Source organism: Phyllostomus hastatus, unplaced genomic scaffold, assembly GCF_019186645.2.
Source record: "Phyllostomus hastatus isolate PE091 unplaced genomic scaffold, TTU_PhHast_1.1 phas_scaffold_21, whole genome shotgun sequence".
NCBI classification, from domain to species: domain Eukaryota; kingdom Metazoa; phylum Chordata; class Mammalia; order Chiroptera; family Phyllostomidae; genus Phyllostomus; species Phyllostomus hastatus.
Window position 1 is genome coordinate 22,078,375 of NW_025334017.1, and position 18,955 is coordinate 22,097,329.

The window sequence follows — 18,955 nt, forward strand, 5'->3', positions numbered from 1 at the left end:
TGTTTAGTAACATGTTATTTAGTCTCCACGTCTTTGTGTGTTTTTCAGTTCTTGTGATTGACTTCTGGATTCATATCATTATGGTCAGAGAAGATGCTTCATAGGATTTCAAATCTTCTTACATTTATTTAGAATTGCTTTGTGTCCTAACATGTGGTCTATCGTAGAAAATGTTCCGTGTACACATAAAAGGAATGTATATTCTGCTACTTTGGCATGAAATGCTCTGAAGTTATCAATTAAATTCCTCTGATCTAGTGTGTCAGTTATAGCCACCATTTCCCTGTTGATCTTCTGTCTGGAAGATCTAACCATTGATATCAATGGGGTGGTAAAATCCCCTACTTATTAACTGCATTACTCTCAATCTCTCCCTTTATGTCCATCAAGATTTGCTTTATGTATTTAGGTGCTGGCCACTGGGTGCGTTAGTTCTGGGTCACTTGAGGGCGGAGGGACTCTGGCACAGGCCAATGTCAGCCACTGCCTCTGGTCCTGGGTAACCTGTTTAGAACTACAAGCAATCCACAGTTTTTTGCTTCCTTTGATGGACCTGGGTGTGGCAGCTAGGACCTAGCTGTGTACCAAGGCCAGCTTTTACCAGCACCAGGCTCTAAGGCAGGTCAGCAAAAGTCCCAAGGCACCCTGAGATCCACTTCCACCTACCTCTGCTTGCCAACTGCCTGTTAGGTTCACTCACTGAAAGAACCTCTGATAGTACTCGAATTGCATGAGGTAGGTAGGTTCTCAGTAAGTCACCAGGTAAGGGTGAGTGGTGTTCACCAGACTGATACAGGTTCAAACTCAGTGCCAGTGCTGGATCTGTGACCACTCAGCAAATGTCACAGGGTATATCAAGGCTAGTTTCCATCTGCTAGGTGCTTACACACCTTTGTGGTGGGGCAGCATTTCAGGGAGTCATCAGGGTGAGGCCAGCAGAGTTTATCAGGCTCAAAGAGACCAGGAGTTGGCTGTGTGAAGGGAGAGCTCTGCAGCAGTTGGGCATGCAGGGGGAAAAATGGCCCATCCTAGAACCACACAACTCAGTCTATATCCAGGTTTTGCCCAGAGCCTGATCTCAACAGGGTGGGATCACTGGGAGTCAGGAGGATAGGGCTAGTGGATCTCCCGTTACAGGGAGGTGTTAGTCAGGTTTGAGTGAAGACAGGCAGAGTGGCCCCAGCTCCAGAGCCACACAATTCAGTCTGTCTTGATTTCTGCCAGACCTCAGCATGGGAGAGCCACCAGGAGTGGAGAGGGTAGCATAAGCAGATCTCCCTTGCTTGGGAGAAACTACAGGTCAGGTTCATGGGAAAGCAGGAGGAATGGACCCTGTCCCAAAGCCACACAACTGACACCTCCTGAGTCTGCTTGGACCTCTACATTCCAGCCTAGTGCATGAGTTTTGCAGGGTGGGACAACAGTGAGTCCAGAGAATGGGACTATTGCATCTCCCCAGGCTGATGACTTATGGAGGGGGGGAGTGCAGCACCGAAGAAGATGGGAGAATAACTCAGCATAGAGATCCTGGTGGCTGTCCCTTCAGCTTGTTCCCCGGAGCCAGAGACCCCAGTCACTCATGTGACTCTTGTCTGCTCTGCCTTCCATCCACTGGAGCCCAAGGTGAGGGTTGCAAATGAGATTTTGTGCATTGGCCCTTTAGGGAGTGCCTATGTCTCTAGCAGATCCTGGCACTCTCTGGTGGACAGAATCCCTACTGGTTTTCCCAGCCAGATGTTATGTGGGCACCTCTTCCTGGCTCTGGTGCTTTGGGCTGGGGACCTCAGCTTGGGGAGCCTTGCTTCTCAGGGGGAAACCCTCCCTTGGTGGCTGAAATATCCCTCTGGAACTTCAACTGTTTGCCCAGGGGGTGGGCCAGCCCTTTAGTGTCTCCACCCTTCCTACCAGTCTTGATGTGTCTTCTGTAAATCCTTGGTTATGAGACTGCTCTTCAGCTAGTCTTCAGTTGGTTATCCAGACTGATTGCTCTGTATTTTAGTTGTGATTCCAGTTCAGTCCTGAGAGGAAGTGAGTGTAATATGCCCCTTCTGTGCTACCATCTTGAATTCTCCAAAAACCTACATTCATTTTTATCTAACCTTTACAATAGCAATACAAGGTAGGATTATCATCTCCACGTTACAGAAGTAAATATTGAGACCTCCAGAGCCACATGGCCAATTCCCCGGATACTACAAGAGAGGGGTCTGGGATTTTATGCAGACCTGCCTGGCTCCAGAGCAGCTCTGAAGCACCAGGCTGCATCCTCACCTGGGATTCCTTCCTTCTTCCCCAGTCCTGCTGGCACTGAGAGAGATTCTCATCTCTCCAGACTCTCTCCTCCACACCTGTGACACCTCCCCACCCCCAGGACCTTCTGTGTGCTCATAGAACATTTGTGACACTTAATTTCACTTATTGCTTAAAATGATTTCCTACCGAGTCAAGATTCCTGGCCATCAGGCACCTGCCTTATTTGTCTTCAGCCGATAGCATAGTACCTGTCAGCACAATGTTAATAAATATCGAATAAATGAATAAGTGGGAAGATGAGGTTACAGAGAGAAAAGAAAAAGAAGGGCCCAGACCTACCCTTGGGAAACTCCAACATATAACATAGTGCAGCAAAAGTGACTAAGAAGGAAGAAGGAGAGAGGGAGGAGGAAAACCCAGACAGGGAGGAGGAAACGTGAAGGCCCCGATCCAAGAGATGTACAGAGTGTAAGATGCTGGAAAGGGGGAAGCAAGAGAACAATTAAATTACAAGGTCAGAGTAAGTGGAAGTGAGGAACTGGAGGAACAAGTGAAAAGTGTTCTTTCAAGGAGTGTGGTCATGAAGCAAATGAGATCAGAGGGGCAGAAGCTCTTCGTATGCTGTAGGAGAAGACTCAGTCGAGGAGAAGTGGAAAATATGAGCAAGGAGTTGCCCAGAGAAACAAGTTCAAGGCCCAGAGCCTGTAATCCCACTTGAACAGAAGGGCCTTGAACTCTAATCTGACAATGGAAAAGAGGTCAGGAGGGGCACACGTGTAGATAGAGATATTTGGAGGGACGGGCCAGAAAATTGAGTGAATTGCTACTCCGGGGCCTTAATAAGTTTATTGTAAAGTGTAGAACGAACCTTCTGTGAAAGAGAGAGGGAAAGGGGTGAGGACCCAGGGAGTGCTGTGACTGTGGAAACAGCTGAAGGACACAGCCAGGGACAGGCACAAGGAGAGCCAAGTAGCCTGGGGGCCACACTCACCTTGGAGAAGCATTTATCATGACCCCAAAGTGTCCAGGAATGTGGTTTCCATTCACGGTGCTCACTGGATGAACAGTGAAAATCTGCTGAATCTGTGCAGCCTCCGGAGACATTTCTGGTCTCATTAATGTACAAAATAAATACTGCATTGTTACTCAAGGGTCCCTGAACTCGCCTGCATCAGTTTGAAGATTTTCAAAACCTTGCTTGTATATGTCTAGGGGCTTCTTTACAATAGGCCTTCTGCCTGCCAAACCTTATTTTGGGGATTCCCACTCACTCTAAATTTCCTCAAACCTTTGTAGTCAGCGATACTTCAAAGCTAAGAGGAGGTACTCTTTCCAACACCCTTATCATCCCTGGTCTGAGGACCCAGCAAAGTGTCATGTTCCCATTAATCTTTGAAGAGCTGTGTGCCATATGTCCTGCAGACCGTGGGTTACTTCCTCTTCTGCAGGAAGATTTGTTTCAAACCCTCACCGACATCTCCTCAATAACGCACCCGGGCGTATAAATCACCGGGGAGTGAAGGGAGCTGTGTCCTCTGATGAAAGGAAGCAGCAATTCTGTGGGAGTCGGTTTGTCTTCCAGGACCCTTTCCCCAGCCCTGGTTCTGAGGCACGTAAAGTGAATTTCAAAACACAGAAGCAAAACTCCAGAAAATCCCCCTTGTGCCACAAGGAGAAAGAGTCCTCTGGCTCTCGTCAGTTATAGATAGGCCCCTTGCCTTCGTTTTGTAAACGGGACAGGGCCATGTTGTATAATATTGAAATGGAATATGGACGGGAATAGGAAGAAAGGAACTTTATAATGACACAAAGAAGTATCCTTTGGCTTACGAGTTACCAGGAAGACCAGATAGCACAGAGGGTGCACATTCTGATTGTGAAGTTGGGGTGAGGTGTCCGAGAGTGTGACCGCAGCTCGCTCACACCTGGTTAGAATACTGACCACTGCGTATCAGTCCCCTCGATCTTCCAGCCCCGTTTAGAGGCCATGCAGTGGCCACTGGTGCTCTTATCTAGAATGTGACCATGATCTTTAGATTCTCAATAAAAAAGCAAAGGCATAAAAAATAAGCTTGCATTAACATTTTGTCATAATTTTGATCCTATCAGGGAAATAGTTTAGAATCCTGTCATAGTGTATGGGATTTTGATTTCTGATAGTCAGAAACCTTTGGAAACATTCTTTTGAAAAATTCAAAACAAAAGAGGTGCAAAGAAAACCTAGTAGTTGCCGTTTAACTATTACGAGCATTGTCAAGCATGCTTCAGTCATTCAGTCAGCAAGTACTTACTGATCTCTAGTATGCACCACACGTTATAACTTGGTGCTGGGACTAAACAAAATGCACAACACAGCCCTTGCCCTCAAGGAGGCTGCCTGTGGAGGAGCTGGAAAATGAGCAAGTAAGCACACAGGCTGTGGCATTCCCGGGAGCCATGGTAAGAGCTATGAAGGGAAGGGACAGGTGTGCTGCAGAGCGGACAGCACACTAGTTTGCTGAGAGGCCAGGGAGCGTGGGTCTGGGTAAGAGACCTTGCCTCTCTGTACCTTCAAGGAGGGGCAGACAGTAAGTAGACATGAGAGTGGGAGATGTTTCCTGGCAGAAAGATCAGCGTATCTGAGGCTTTGGTGCTCAGAGAGGGAATGTGGTCCTTTCAGGGATCGAAAGGCAGTGGTGCCATAGTGCAAGTGTACAGAAAAGAGGGAGAGAGAGGAGGCCAATCAGTCGCACAGGGCCAGACCCAGCAAGATCCTGTTTCTGCAGTCAGGGATTTTGGTTTTTAGCTTAAGAGCCATGGGAAGTCATTGAATTGTTTATGAAAAGCAATGTCTGACCAGTTTGAGTGGAGAACGATAAGCAGTGTGAACCCCAAAAAGAGCAAATTAAAATGATCCCTTTGCAGGTGGATTCTCTTCTGAAAAGATCAATTAAATTCTTATGATCTTAGACTCTTAGCAGGAGTATGTAGGAGGGTCCCTGTTTTTCCCGTTTTCCTCCCAAATAGTGTGTGCGTGGCGGGTAGGGGGAGATGACAGTCCGTCCTGTCTGTGTAGCTCTGAACCTTTTACAAAGCACTTTCACATCCACAGCCCACATTCTTTCATTCATTTATTCTGTCAGCTTGTATTGAGGACCCACCAAGGGCCAAGCCCTTTGACCTGAGTAAGGCCTAATTCCTGCCTTCAAGGACCTCAGTAACTAAATTAATGTCCTAATATAGAGCTTTTTAAAAAAAAAATTATTATAATCATTGTTCAAGGACAGTTTTCTGTCCTTTACTCCCATCCCAACTCACCCACCCACCCCTCCCCACCTCCCTCCCATTTCCACCCCCCTAGTTTTTATCCATGTGTCCTTTATATTTATTCTTGTAACCCTTCCCATTCTCCCCTGAAATTCCCTCCCCTCTCCCCTCTGGTCACTGTCAGCCTGTTCTCTATTTCAGTGTCTTTGTCTATATTTTGCTTGCTTGTTTGCTTTGTTGTTTAGGTTCCTGTTAAAGGTGAGATCATATGGTATTTGTCTTTCACCACCTGGCGTATTTCACTTAGCATAATGCTTTCCAGCTCCATCCATGCTGTTGCAAAGGGTGGGAGCTCCTTTCTTTCTGCTGCATAGAATTCCATTGTGTAAATGTACCATAGTTTTTTGATCCATTCATTTACTGATGGGCACCTAGTTTGCTTCCAGCACTTGGCTATTATAAATTGTGCTGCTATGAACATTGGGGTGCATAGGTTCTTTTGGATTGGTGTTTCAGGGTTCTTAGAATATAATCCCAGCAGTGGAATTGCTGGGTCAAAAGGCAGATCCATTTTTAGTTTTCTGAGGAAATTCCATACTGTTTTCCATAGTGGTTGTACCAGTCTGCAATCCCACCAACAGTGTACTAGGGTTTCCTTTTCTCCACAACCTCTCCAACACTTGTTTGTTTGTTGCTTTGTTTATGATGGCCATTCTGACTGGTGTGAGGTGGTATCTCATTGTGGTTTTAATTTGCATCTCTCTGATAGCTAGCGATATTGAACATCTTTTCATGTGTCTCTGGATCCTCTGTGTGTCCTCCTTGGAGAAGTGTCTGCTCAAGTCCTTTGCCCATTTTTTAATTGGGTTGCTTGTCTTCTTAGAGTGGAGTCATGTAAGTTCTTTATATATTTTGGAGATTAAACCCTTGTCTGAGGTATCATTGGCAAATATGTTTTCCCATACAGTTGGTTCTCTTTTTATTTTAATATTGTTTTCTTTAGCTGTGCAGAAGCTTTTTATTTTGATGAGGTCCCATTTGTTTATTCTTTCCTTTATGTCACTTGCTCTAGGGGACATATCAGTAAAAATGTTGCTGCATGAAATATCTGAGATTTTCCTGCCTATGTTCTTCTCTAGGACTTTAATGGTGTCACAGTTTATATTTAAATCTTTTATCCACTTTGAATTTATTTTTTTGTATGATGTAAGTTGGTGCTTGAGTTTCATTTTTTTGCACGTAGCTGTCCAGTTCTCCCAACACCATTTGTCGAAGAGGCTATTTTTTACTCCATTTTATGTTGCTGCCCCCTTTGTCAAATATTAATTGACCATAGAGACTTGGGCTTATTTCTGGGCTTTCTGTTCTGTTCCATTGGTCCATGTGCCTGTTTTTATGCCAGTAACAGGCTGTTTTGATTATAGTAGCCTTGTAATACAGTTTAGTATCAGGTATTGTGATCCCTCCTACTTTACTCTTCTTTCTCAAAATTGCAACAGCTATTCGGGGTTGTTTATGGTTCCATATAAATTTTTGAAGTATTTGTTCTATGTCTGTGAAATATGCCATTGGTACTTTAATAGGTATTGCATTGAATGTGTAAATTGCTTTGGGTAGTATGGACATTTTGATGATGTTAATTCTTCCAATCCATGAACATGGTATATGTTTCCATTTGTTTATGTCTTCCTTGATTTCTTTCTCCAGTGTTATGTAGTCTTCTGAATATAGGTCTTTTACTTCTTTGGTTAGGTTTATTCCTAGGTATTTTATTTTTCTTTTTGCTATATCAAATGGGATTTTTTTCTTGATTTCTGCTTCTGCTGTTTCATTGCTGGTGTACAAAAATCTCTTTGATTTCTGGATATTGACTTTGTATCCGCTGTTTTTCCAAATTCATTTATTAGGTCAAGCAGTTTTTTTGGCTGAGTCTATAGGGTTTTCTATGTACACTGTCATGTCATCTGCAAACAGTGACAGTTTTGTTTCCTCCTCTCCAATTTGGATGCATTTTATTTCCTTTTCTTGTCTGATCACTGCGGCTAAAACCTCCAATACTATATTGAGTAGAAGTGGTGAAAGTGGACAACCTTGTCTTGTTCCTGATCTTAATGGAAAAGATTTTAGTTTTTGCCTATTGAGTATGGTGTTGGCTGTAGGTCTCTAATATATGGCCTTTATTATGTTGAGGAATGCTCCTTCTATTCCCACTTTGCTGAATGTTTTTCTCATAAATGGGTGCTGTACCTTATCAAATGCTTTTTCCACATCTATTGATACGATCATATGATTTTTGTCTTTGCTTTTGTTTATGTGATGTATTACATTTACTGATTTGCAAATATTGCTAAGATAGAGTTTTTGATCAGCACAAAAGTTCTAAAATAGAGCAATAATTTTCATGTTTTTTTTAACTGATAAGAGAGTTGAGGCTAAAGAGTTAGCCACTAGGTGGTTTATAACTAACTAAGCAGGATCAGGCTACACCTGGATCTGCTCCTGTGTGATACCCCTGCCACCCTTGTTTTTCCTACACCAAGCTGGGGTCACTCTCTGTCCTTTGGAGTTTTGCCCTGGCTACAAAGATGCTGTCAGAAAGTTCATGGAAGCACAGGTTAGGGGAGGTTTTCTAATTTCCCCTTTTACTTAGTGCAAGAGTTCCTTCCATGACATTGCACCTCAGAAAATGCCCGCTGGCACAGTCGTGGCTTCTTCCAGCAGTGACTGGGAGGACGTTGGTGCTCATATCCAGCTGAGGCCACGCTCTGCAGCTTCCATTCATTTCATCCGTGTCGTGCCCTCCCGAGCACCAGAGATAGTTTACTTCCTCTTCATCAGCAACACTGCAGTCATTTGAAGGCAGCTTCGACATCTCCCCTGAGTGTTTCCTTACCCAAGCCAAACATTTCTGGTTCCTTGAATCATTCATTCGGTAAATGTGATTTCCAGACCTATCACCACAGTTACCCTTGTGGGAACACTCTAGCCATGTAACGTGTCCTTTTAAAAATCTGGCAATCGGAATTACACTCGGTATCCCAAATGTGGTCTAACCTGCTATTATCTCCCCATGCCTCCATTAATAAGGTAGAAGATTGAGTTAGCTGTTTATTAACAAGTTCAGACTGTTTGTTATTATTGACCTTGTGGTCAACCACATCCCCCAAGTCTTTATCGTATAACTTGTCATTCAGTTGACCTCTTGAACCAATGATAGGACTTTACAGTTATCCCCCAACAAAGTAAATGCTGTTGCTATTGGCGCAGTCCAGTTTGTTGAAATCACTTTTATTTGGCTCCTTTGGTTGGAGCATCATCTGGTAACCAAAAGGTCGCAGGCTCGATTCCTGGTCAGGGCTCTTACCCCAGTTGTAGGTTTCATCCGTGGTCTAGGCACATACTGCAGGCAACTGATCGATGCTCCTCTCTTGCACTGATGTTTCTCTCTCCTCCTTAATCTCTCCCTTCCTCGCTCTCTAAAAAGCCATGGAAAATGGCCTTAGATGAGGAAAAACATTTTTTTAATATTTGTGATGCTGTCATCCAACATACCAAGTATCCATGGTAGCCTTTTTTCATCTGTAGATGTGGTAAGCATGTATTCTGTATGTTTATTTTAGTCATTAAGTGTGTTGAACAGGACAAGTGCAAGGTCAACATGCTGTAGTGCCTCTCTAGACACTCCCCTAATGTGTGAGGTCAGTCAGCCACTGATAGACCAAACTCACTGTCCACTAACCCACATTTCTTAATTAGGAAAATACATGTAAAAGCACTTTTTAAACTGGACTATACAAGATATTTCTTATCTTGCTTACAAGAATACCGTGAGACACTAGAATCCTCAGAATCACGGGAAGTTAATCACTGTTGCTTCAAGCCTCTGCTGTTTTCTTTTCATCCTCATCCAGCCTTTTCTACCTTGATCACGGTAGAAATTCATCTCCCTTCTTTTTCTCTCTGGGAGATCTAATTCATCTCATAGCTTTAGCTACTGTCACCCGGTCACTCCCCTCCCAGATAACTCTCTCTGGCCCCCACAGCCCTCTGAAGCCCCACCCCCGTGTTTCCAGCTACCCACCAGACATCTGCACCGGAAAGACCTTGTTTAACCCAGCTGCAGGGCCAGGATGCTTAATAACGACCACTGATTATCGCTTGGTTGCACATATAGCCCACAAGGAGGGGAAATGAGAAAGAGGGAGAGAAAGGAAGAGAGAGACTTTCATGAATTATTTGCAGTTATTTCCTATGCATCACCTTGTAACTTATTTACTCAGTAAAATTAAACTGGAGTAATTTTTTAAAATATTTGTTAGATATAAATATAATAACTAACCATTTTAATAAAGATGACAATATATGGAACAGCACAGTTATATTAAGGTGTTTCTTATTTGTAATCACAGTGAAAGATAAAGCACTAAGTGGGAAGCAGGCTTCAGGCCTGAAGCAGCAAACCCACACACGTCGAGGGAAGTCTCACCGAGCAGAGTGCTCTCGCACAGATACAGATGACAAAACAGAGTTCCCCAAACGTCTTGTGCTAAAATCAGCACCTCTTTTCCTGTGTGTTGCCTATAGACTTCCACACACACCCCCCATTCTCCCCATGTGATGTGAAGAAAGTGAAAAATAACTAATGGACAGCTTTGATCAGGAGTGGCCAGCTTCTTCAGCAATAACAAATGACTAAAAAAATTCCCCTTGGCCATCAAAGATTCAGTAAATCATTCTTTTCCCCACACACAGAACAAACAGATCTCCCCACGGTTCTGACCAGTTACCACACCCCACTGGGAATCCAATAGTTGTGAGTGGTGCTCCCAGAGTCTGGATGTGACTCCTTTCTCTCTGGAGACCTATGGACTCATCTGCTCCCATCCCACCCACACCATTTAACAAAACAGCCTAACACGGTAATAGTCCGTCCAAATCAGGAAGAAGAAGACTGAGAGACATACAGTGGCATCTCATGCACAACTCGGAGATTTTGGGAGCACATGCTATGGGATCTGCACCTTGGACACCAGGAATAGTCTCTGAGCCTTGTCTCTGTTCTCAGACGTGCTGCCTTCCCATTATGCCTCCAGTCCTTGCATCCACCCTCTGAGCTCTCTGCTTTGGCCAAAATTGAAACTTGTTTTGAGTTTCAAATCATCACATTCTCTCTCAGTCTATGCTCGTGATTTATTGGGCCAGTAGTAATTTCTCAAGAACTCAGTAGACTTCTTATCTGTTTGGTTTCAGAGAATTCCATGTGCCAATAGCCACAACATGGTACTTTTTTAAAGACATACGTCTCTGCTATGTTGCTTCCCTACTTCTCCCTGGATTTAAGAGAACTTCTGTGGGAAATTTATACTCTTAATCTAAATGTTTTTCTGAGTCAGTTTAACAATCCAAAACTTTTGACAGTGAGTATACACCTATATGTAGTCCTAAAGCTGAGTATTCATCTGCCTGCATGTCCAAAGACAAAACCTCTTGCTGTTTCTGGTTTAAAAGCATTTCTAACTTTACAAGGCCCTGAATTTCTGAAATCTATTTTTTCCTCATTTTTATTGCAAAGTGGCACATTCTTTCCTGAGCTTCTCTCTTTCATAACACATGACCAGATACAGCCAACAGCAACCAACACCCACTGTTCGTGTTTCCAAACCTCATCTTCTAGAGCTACAGATTTTATTAGATTTATGATCAGTCTCCCAAGTAATTTCAGACAACAGTTTTATTGAATGTCTTGCCACATTCATAAATCCCCATTATGTAGCCTCCATTATTAATTTCTTTTTTAATGTATTTTATTGATTATGCTATTACAGTTGTCCCATTTTCCCACCTTTATTCTCCTCCACCTTGGACACCCCCTTCCAACCACATTCCCCCACCTTAGTTCATGTCCATGGGTCATACATATATGTTCCTTGGTTTCTCCATTTCCTATACTATTCTTAACGTCCCCTTAGTCTATTTTGTACCTAACATTTGTGCTACTTATTCCCTGTACTCCCTAACCCTAACCCTAACCCTAACCCTCCACGTGATCTCCATTTCTGTGATTCTGTTCCTGTTCTCGTGCCTCCAGTGTTATGTAGTCTTTTGCTTAGTTGTTTGCTTTGTTTGTTTTGTTGTTACATTGTTTGCTTAGTTTGTTTTTGTCTTTGTTTTTTGGCTCAGTGGTTGATTGTTGTAAGTTTGTTGTCATTTTACTATTCGTAGTTTTGATCATCTTTTTTTTCTTAGGTAAGTCCCTTTAACATTTCATAGAATAAGGGCTTAGTGATGATGAACTCCTTTAACTTGACCTTATCTAGGAAGCACTTTATCTGCCCTTCAATTCCAAATGGTAACTTTGCTGCATAGAGAAATCTTGGATGTAGGTCCTTGCCTTTCATGACTTCCCAAATACTTCTTTCCTGCCCCTTCTGGCCAGCAAGGTTTCTTTTGAGAAATCAATTGATAGTCTTATGGGAACTCTTTTTGTAGGTAACTGTCACCTTTCCTCTTGCTGCTTTTAAGATTCTCTCCTTATCTTTAATCTTGGGTAATGTATGTTGTGCCTTGGTGTGTGCTTCCTTGGGTCCAACTTCTTTGGGACTCTCTGAGCTTCCTGGACTTCCTTCCTGGCAGTCTATTTCTTTTGCCAGACTGGGGAAGTTCTTCATTATTTGTTCAAATAAGTGTTCAATTTCTTACTTGTCCTCTTCTCCTTCTGGCATCCCTGTGATTCAGATGTTGGAACATTTAAAGTTGTCCTGGAGATTCCTAAGCCGCTCCTCATTTTTTTTGAATTTTTGTTTCTTCATTCTGTTCTGATTGAATGTTTCTTTCTTCCTTCTGGTCCACACCATTGATTAGAGTTCCAGTTTCCTTCCCATCACTATTGGTTCCCTGTACATTTTCCTTTATTTCACTTTTCATAGCCTTCACTTCCTTTATTTTGTGACCATACTCAACTAATTCTGTGAGCATCCTGATTACCAGTGTTTCGAACTGATAGGTTGACTGTCTCTCGCTTAGTTCTATTTTTTCTGGAGCTTTGATCTGTTTTTTCATTTGGGCCATGTTTCTTTGTCTCGGTGCTCCTGTTAATGTAATGGGTGGAGCCTTAGGTGTTCACCAGGGCGGGGCAACCACATTGCTGTGTTGTGGTGTCATCTGTGGGGGAGGGGTCCAAGAGGAAACAGTGCTACTTGCTCTACTCTCTGCCGGTTTTCAGTCACTTCCCTACTACCCACAAGCAAACTGGGCCCTTGTGGTGCTGATTCCCATGTGGGTGGGCTTGTGTACATTCTAGGACCCTGTGGGTCTCTACAACAAACTCTCCTGTGAGACTGGGAGTTTCTCCTGCCACCTCAACCCCCACAGATTTTTTCAGTCAGAGGTTTGAGGCTTTATTTCCCACACTGGAACCCTAGGTTGCACGGTCTGTCTCGCTCCCCAGTTGTTCCTCCTGGTTTATCTGCACACAAGTGTGAGACCTCCTGGTCTGCCAGCCACCACCTCACCTGGTCCACCAGCCGCACCCTTGCCTGCTCTGGTCCTCCAGCTGCCACCCTACCATGAGTCCTCTCCACCGGGCTGTCCATCTCTGCCCCTCCTACCGGTCTGGATGAATGTTTCTTCTTTAACTCCTTGGTTGTCAGACTTCCATGCAGTTCAGTTTTCTGTTAGTTCTGGTTGTTTTTTGTTTTTAAATTTGTTGCCCTTCTTTTGGTTGTGCAAGGAGGCCCAATGTGTCTACCTCTGCCTCCATCTTGGCCAGAAGAGGTCACTATCAATTTCTACTTCGTTGAAGCCAAAGATGCATTCTTTATTTTTGTTAGCACCCTACTTCTGTTTCCAGTATCTGTGTTTGTTAAGATGGGCTCAGTTATGCTGCCTGTTGTAATCCTAGAATTTTCTTCTTGCTCATGCCATGTGCCTAGTGTTTGTCATGGGAGGGAGAGAGCCTGTGTTTTACAAATTTGCTCAGGGACCCAGGTTGATGGGTCCATTATCTTCCATCTCCCCATTGTAACAAACCATACCAAAATCTAGAAGCTGAAACAATAGCAATTAACTTCTTGCAATTCTGAGGATTTGGTTGGGTGGCTTCTGCAGGATAAGCCTGAAATCACTGATGTAGCTGCACTCAGCTGGAGGTTGGCTGAGGCACCAGGTCAGCTGGGAAGTCTGGGCATCTCTCTCACTATGTGGTCCTTCCTCCTGAGCAAGGCTACACCTGGCTTCCTCACATGGGGGTAAGAGGGCAAACCCCAGCAAGCACGCTTTATCAAGCAGCTTCTTGATCCGTGCTTACTGATATCCCATCAGCTGAAAAAAGCCGCATGGCTAAGCTCTGTTTCAGTATGGGAAGGGACCAGGCAAAGGCTTGGGTCCTGGAATGTGCAGATCCTTGATTTTGTAACAATCTACCACAAGCGTCCAGAGCAGAACTCAGCAAACTTTTTTTTAACATCTAGATAGTAAATATTTTAGGCTTTGCTGGCCGTATAGCCTTTGTCACGATTTCTCAACTCTGTTCTTAGAGGCAGTATATAAATAAGTGAACACAGCTGCTTTGCAACAAAACCTTATTTGCAGTACCAGGCAGCAGATCAGATTTGGGCCACCATCGATCCACAACATTTGGCCTTTGCAGGGGAGGGAGGCTGCTGCTTTCATGCTGTGACTCAGAAGCAGCATACGTCAGTTCATTGGCCAGAAGTGGTCATGGCCATACCCTATTGCAAGGGACAGAGGACTAAAATTCCACTATAGGAGCCACAATGAGATAGGGTCCATTCAGATCTTTACTGAGTACGGGACACAAACCAGCACCCTCATAAGTTTACACAGCAGCCAGGACGGTGCACAGTCTGAAGCATTTTATACATCTCTGCCCTGAAACTGCTAGTATTTATTATCTCATTATCTGTGCGCTTAGCTTTTTCACAGCTTGAGTTGCAAGCAGCTTGAGGGTGTGATTATACCTTCTCGATGCTTAATATAGTGACTGAGTCATTGTGAGTCCTCTTTAGGTGTCAAAAAATTGATTGAATGACTGAATGATCAAACCATCAGACCAAAACAAGGATTCGTTTTAAACCTCTGGGGGGCCTGATAGATAAGAACCTAATTCCTCTGGCACTTAGTTACCTATCTCCCTAATCCCTAGAGCTGCCACTGTACCAAAGACTTGGCACTGTGAGTTGTTTGTCTGCAGGGGAAAAGAGACAAAGACAGGCTCTAAGAACTCACGTCTGTATTTCTTCCATTCTCACAATAAGTGAAAGGGACTCCCAGCAAAACTTTCTTTTCAGAAGAGAAAGAAGGACATTAAAGGTTTAGGTTGCGCTTGCTTCCTGAGTTCCGTGGGCAGTTGACAGGAACCATGGACTTGCCTTATTTTTATTATCTTAGAAGTCTCCTGTCGAAATGCCTGAAGATGACTTCAACAGTGTGCAGAACAATAAATGTTCCCCTCTTCTAATCCCCTCCTACCCTCTTGGAGAGGTGGTAGTTCTGGTTTTCCACGTGTGCTGCTAAAGTCCTGGGGCGCGGGGACTGGAGGAGGCTGGTACTGAAGGAGTGACCCCGTGCCTGTTAGCCTGCAAAGGCACTCGGCTTACTCTATACATTATCTAAAACACTGGCTTTTATAAGTGTGTTCCTCAGAGAACACCTGTTTTAGAATCATGAGCTGAGCCATTTTTGAGGTTGGCTACATTTGCATTTTACATATTCGAGTTCAGTTCTTACCTTGAAACAAAGAGGGCAAATTCAGGATACAGAGTCTTTTGAAATAGTTATTTTTGCAAAGCAATCCATTTGGGAAACATGTCCCTAGAGAATACAGATTGAGTCAGGCATGTAAACAGGTGAGTGTGATACAAACAATACTGTTGGTGATTGAATAGAAATATGGTCAAAGTGCTATGGAAATTCAGGTGTAGGAATGGTATCAAGCTGAGGAAAGGAATAGAAAAATAGGAGAATGGAATGAAGTGTCCCTTAGGCTGTATATGCAAAGATACACTGGATTTTGAAAGGAATTTGTGGGACAAAGTGTATTCTAGGCTCAGGGAGAGCTGAGCGTCAGACAAGGGCCTAGGCTGGAACAGTGGCTGTGGAATGAAAAAGAAGGCACTGGTGTAGGAGGCAGGGAGCTGGAGGCTCAGAGGAGCGGCAGGCTGCATGGGATGAGAGAGAGAGGAGGCAGAGACAGTATCAGGTGTCCTGGATACTGAAGATAGTCAGGGTTTCTGAAGGAAGAGCCATTGTACAAGGAAAAAGCCCAATGACCTTGAAGCTGCTTCAGACTTGAGTCTGCGACTCTCTCCTGTGGTTCTGTGTACACTCCTGTTACTTCTTCATTTGGTCAGAATTAGAATACACTCATTACATGTCAGCTAGCCTCCTAGCTTGGTTCCTTCATCCAGAAGTGTTCAGTCTTTGACTTGCCGTCCTAACAATAATAAGGGCCCCACTTGGACTGAACCGATACTACAGATCATCAGAATCAACGTTCCCAAGCATAAGGAGGTTCTTGCCCCAACCCTAGGTGATGCTGGCTGTACACACGATGTATTTGGAGTTGTGTTTCAAATAGTTCTGTTTTCAAATATTTATTCATTTAATCACACTCAGTATTTATGGCTGAAAGGACATCTGTGCTGGTGGCCTGGCTCCTGGATTCTGAGATAGAACGTTTTTTAATTCTCAGTCCACCTTCTCAGTCACTGCAGAAAAATTAAGTTAGACTCCAATCAAATGAAGTTATCTGTCTTGTGACAAGTTTTCTAAAGGACCTTGGAAGGATGATGGCCTGCCCTGGTGGTGGGTTTGTGGGTAGGTTTTTGTGTCTCCAGCATAGAAGAGCATCCTCGTGGTAGTAAGTCAACACTCAAGGACCTGAAAGCTTTTTGTACATTGCATTTCAACTCCGGAATTTTAGAGGGCCTTCTTTCCCACAGAAATTCACACATACACGTAGAACTGCCCCATGGCTGGGCTACAGCCCTCACAGGGTTACTTGGCAGTTCCAAAGGCGTGGAGAAAGAAGACACCTGTGCCCCATCACCCACCATTTTTTTTCTCTGAACCTTACTACTGGATATTGAAAAATCTGGGTTTGACTTTTCTCTTTTTCATTTCAAGTCAGCCAAATAGCCCGTATACACGGATATAAAGAAATAGAACCAGGAAGTGTTTATGGTATTGAATCAGAACTTGAGGCATTTAGAGTTGGTCATTTCAGTGGCATTTCTTATTTCTTTTTAATCAGAGATTGAATATGCTTTTTTGCAGATTGTGTTCCTGACCGGCTTTGGTTATGTGTATGTGGACATTGTCCATCAGTGCGGCACCATCTTCATCACTGTGGCCCCAGAAGGAAAAGCAGGACCTATTTTGACCAATAGGTAGGTTTAATTTTTATCCCAGTAGCAGTGTATATAAGCTTTCCCATTATGAAATCATAAACCTATTATGTACCATTTTTTGTCACATCTATTTATACGTTAAAGCTTTTGGTTGTTATTGTGCAGTCCATCAGGATGTGGTCATCAGCATTAAATCCTATCTGTAATAGCATCTATAGTCTTATTTGGGTACCCCTTCCAATTTTTCCAAACTGGTTTTTATCTTAAAATTACAAGCATACATCTTAAAATTAAACATCATCATTAGCATGAAATGCAAATTAATACTTCTGTATCCACACGGCATCCTAGTAGTTAGTAACTGGACTTAGCCATCAGAGCTGCATGAAAAATCAGCTCACCCCTCAGAGCCTCGTTTTCCCCTTTAGCCTGAATGTTGCCATCAGGTTTCACAAACATGCATCAAAGAGTTAGTATCCTTACTTTAAAAGAACTCATGTCATTCAGCAGGAATAATAGGGAGGTAGCCTCTTCTTCCAAAAAAAGGACAAAACACATGAGCAGAAAATTCTAGAAAGAGTAAATACAAGCAATCAAACAAAGGCATATTTAAATAAGATATTACCTGTCATATTAACAAAAATTATTACCATTTTCTGGAAAGCACTTTAAAAATAATATATATGAAAAGCTTTAAAATCCATTTGGCTTAGAAATTCCAATTTTAAGAGTTTAAGAGATAAAGCAATCATTAGAGAAGTAGGCAAAGATATGTGCAGAGAGATATACAAGGATATTACACTGCCAAATATAATGGCCAAAATACCCAGAGTAGAAATGCCCGTCAGCAGGGGAATGGATAATACATAAATATCCCATAAGGGGTATATCCACAGAAAATAGACTTGGAGGATTTCAGTGGACTAGAAGGATGCATGTGATAAACCTAAAATAGAGAAAACAACATAAAGTTGAGTATACAAAAATGACCCTCATTATGTGTCATATGTACCTATATGTATACATGCTAAATATGCATGCACATACATGCCTTCTCTCTGTCTCTGTCTTTCTCTCTCTCTTTCCCTCTTCCCCCCTCCCCCTCTTCTCTCTCTCTCTCTCACACACACACACATGCACAGAAAACATTCCTAAAAAGAAGCCTGAAAAGAATCAAAATTGTTAGAAGATATGGGGTTATAAGTGATTATTGCTTAATAATTTTTATATTTTCCATTTTCTACAGTAAAACTTTATTTTCTAATCAGAAAAAATAATTTATTATTACCTCTAACAATATAAAATGATACCAACTTTGATGTATTTGTTTAGGCCCTTTTTAAAAAAAGTTTCTAGCTTTTCACATATGGTTAGGAGCTCATTAATTTGGACCCTGCCAAATTATTATTAATTTGATTTTATAATATTTCAAACAAGGTTGGGTAGAATGTTTTCTTTGCTTGGCAGTGTTTGTAAAATATCAGCTACATAACAGAATTAGAGACTAAATTTTAAATTGCATGGTACAAAATTTCACATCTGCCCAAGACTTTCAGAAACATTTCTAGGGCATTAGCAGGGCATTACCGATGGCAACGGCGGCAATCCATACATTCGGGGGTGGGAACAGGCAAGGCACAACTGTTTCCTTGCACTTCCTCAATTCACGCAACACATGTTTTCAAGTGTTTAGTGGGTGCCAGTCGCTGTTCTAAGGGCAGTGATACATCGGTAAATAAAGAGACCAAAATCTCTGCTCTTGAGGAAATTATATTCTCATAGGCACAGAATGGGAAGACAAAGAATAAACATAATAAAGGAAATTTTATAGCAGTCATACATCTAAATTTATTTCATTATACTCAAACGTAAGAATAGTTGGCATTCTGCAGCTATAAAAACAGAGCCAAGTAAGAAGGACAGAAAGAGCATAGTTTTTAAAAACTGGTGCAAGTCTCACCAAGGAGCTGGCGTTTGAGCGAAGACCTGAAAGCAGCAGGAGGGTGGCAATGTGCTTGTCTAGGGCAGGAGCTTTCCAGTGAGCGGGCACAGGCAGGTCAAAGGTCCAAACCAGCCAACCCAGGTAT

General features: G+C 42.9%; 1 protein-coding gene across 2 annotated transcripts in view; it reads left to right on the forward strand.

Moving 5' to 3' along the window:
* Positions 1 to 18,955, forward strand: part of VPS13B (vacuolar protein sorting 13 homolog B) — a 699,511-nt gene that overhangs the window by 655,640 nt on the left and 24,916 nt on the right. For both annotated transcript variants that reach the window (XM_045861171.1, XM_045861172.1), the window contains exon 55: positions 16,795 to 16,907. In XM_045861171.1, coding sequence (XP_045717127.1) covers positions 16,795 to 16,907 — 113 coding nt within the window. The remainder of the gene's footprint in view (positions 1 to 16,794; positions 16,908 to 18,955) is intronic.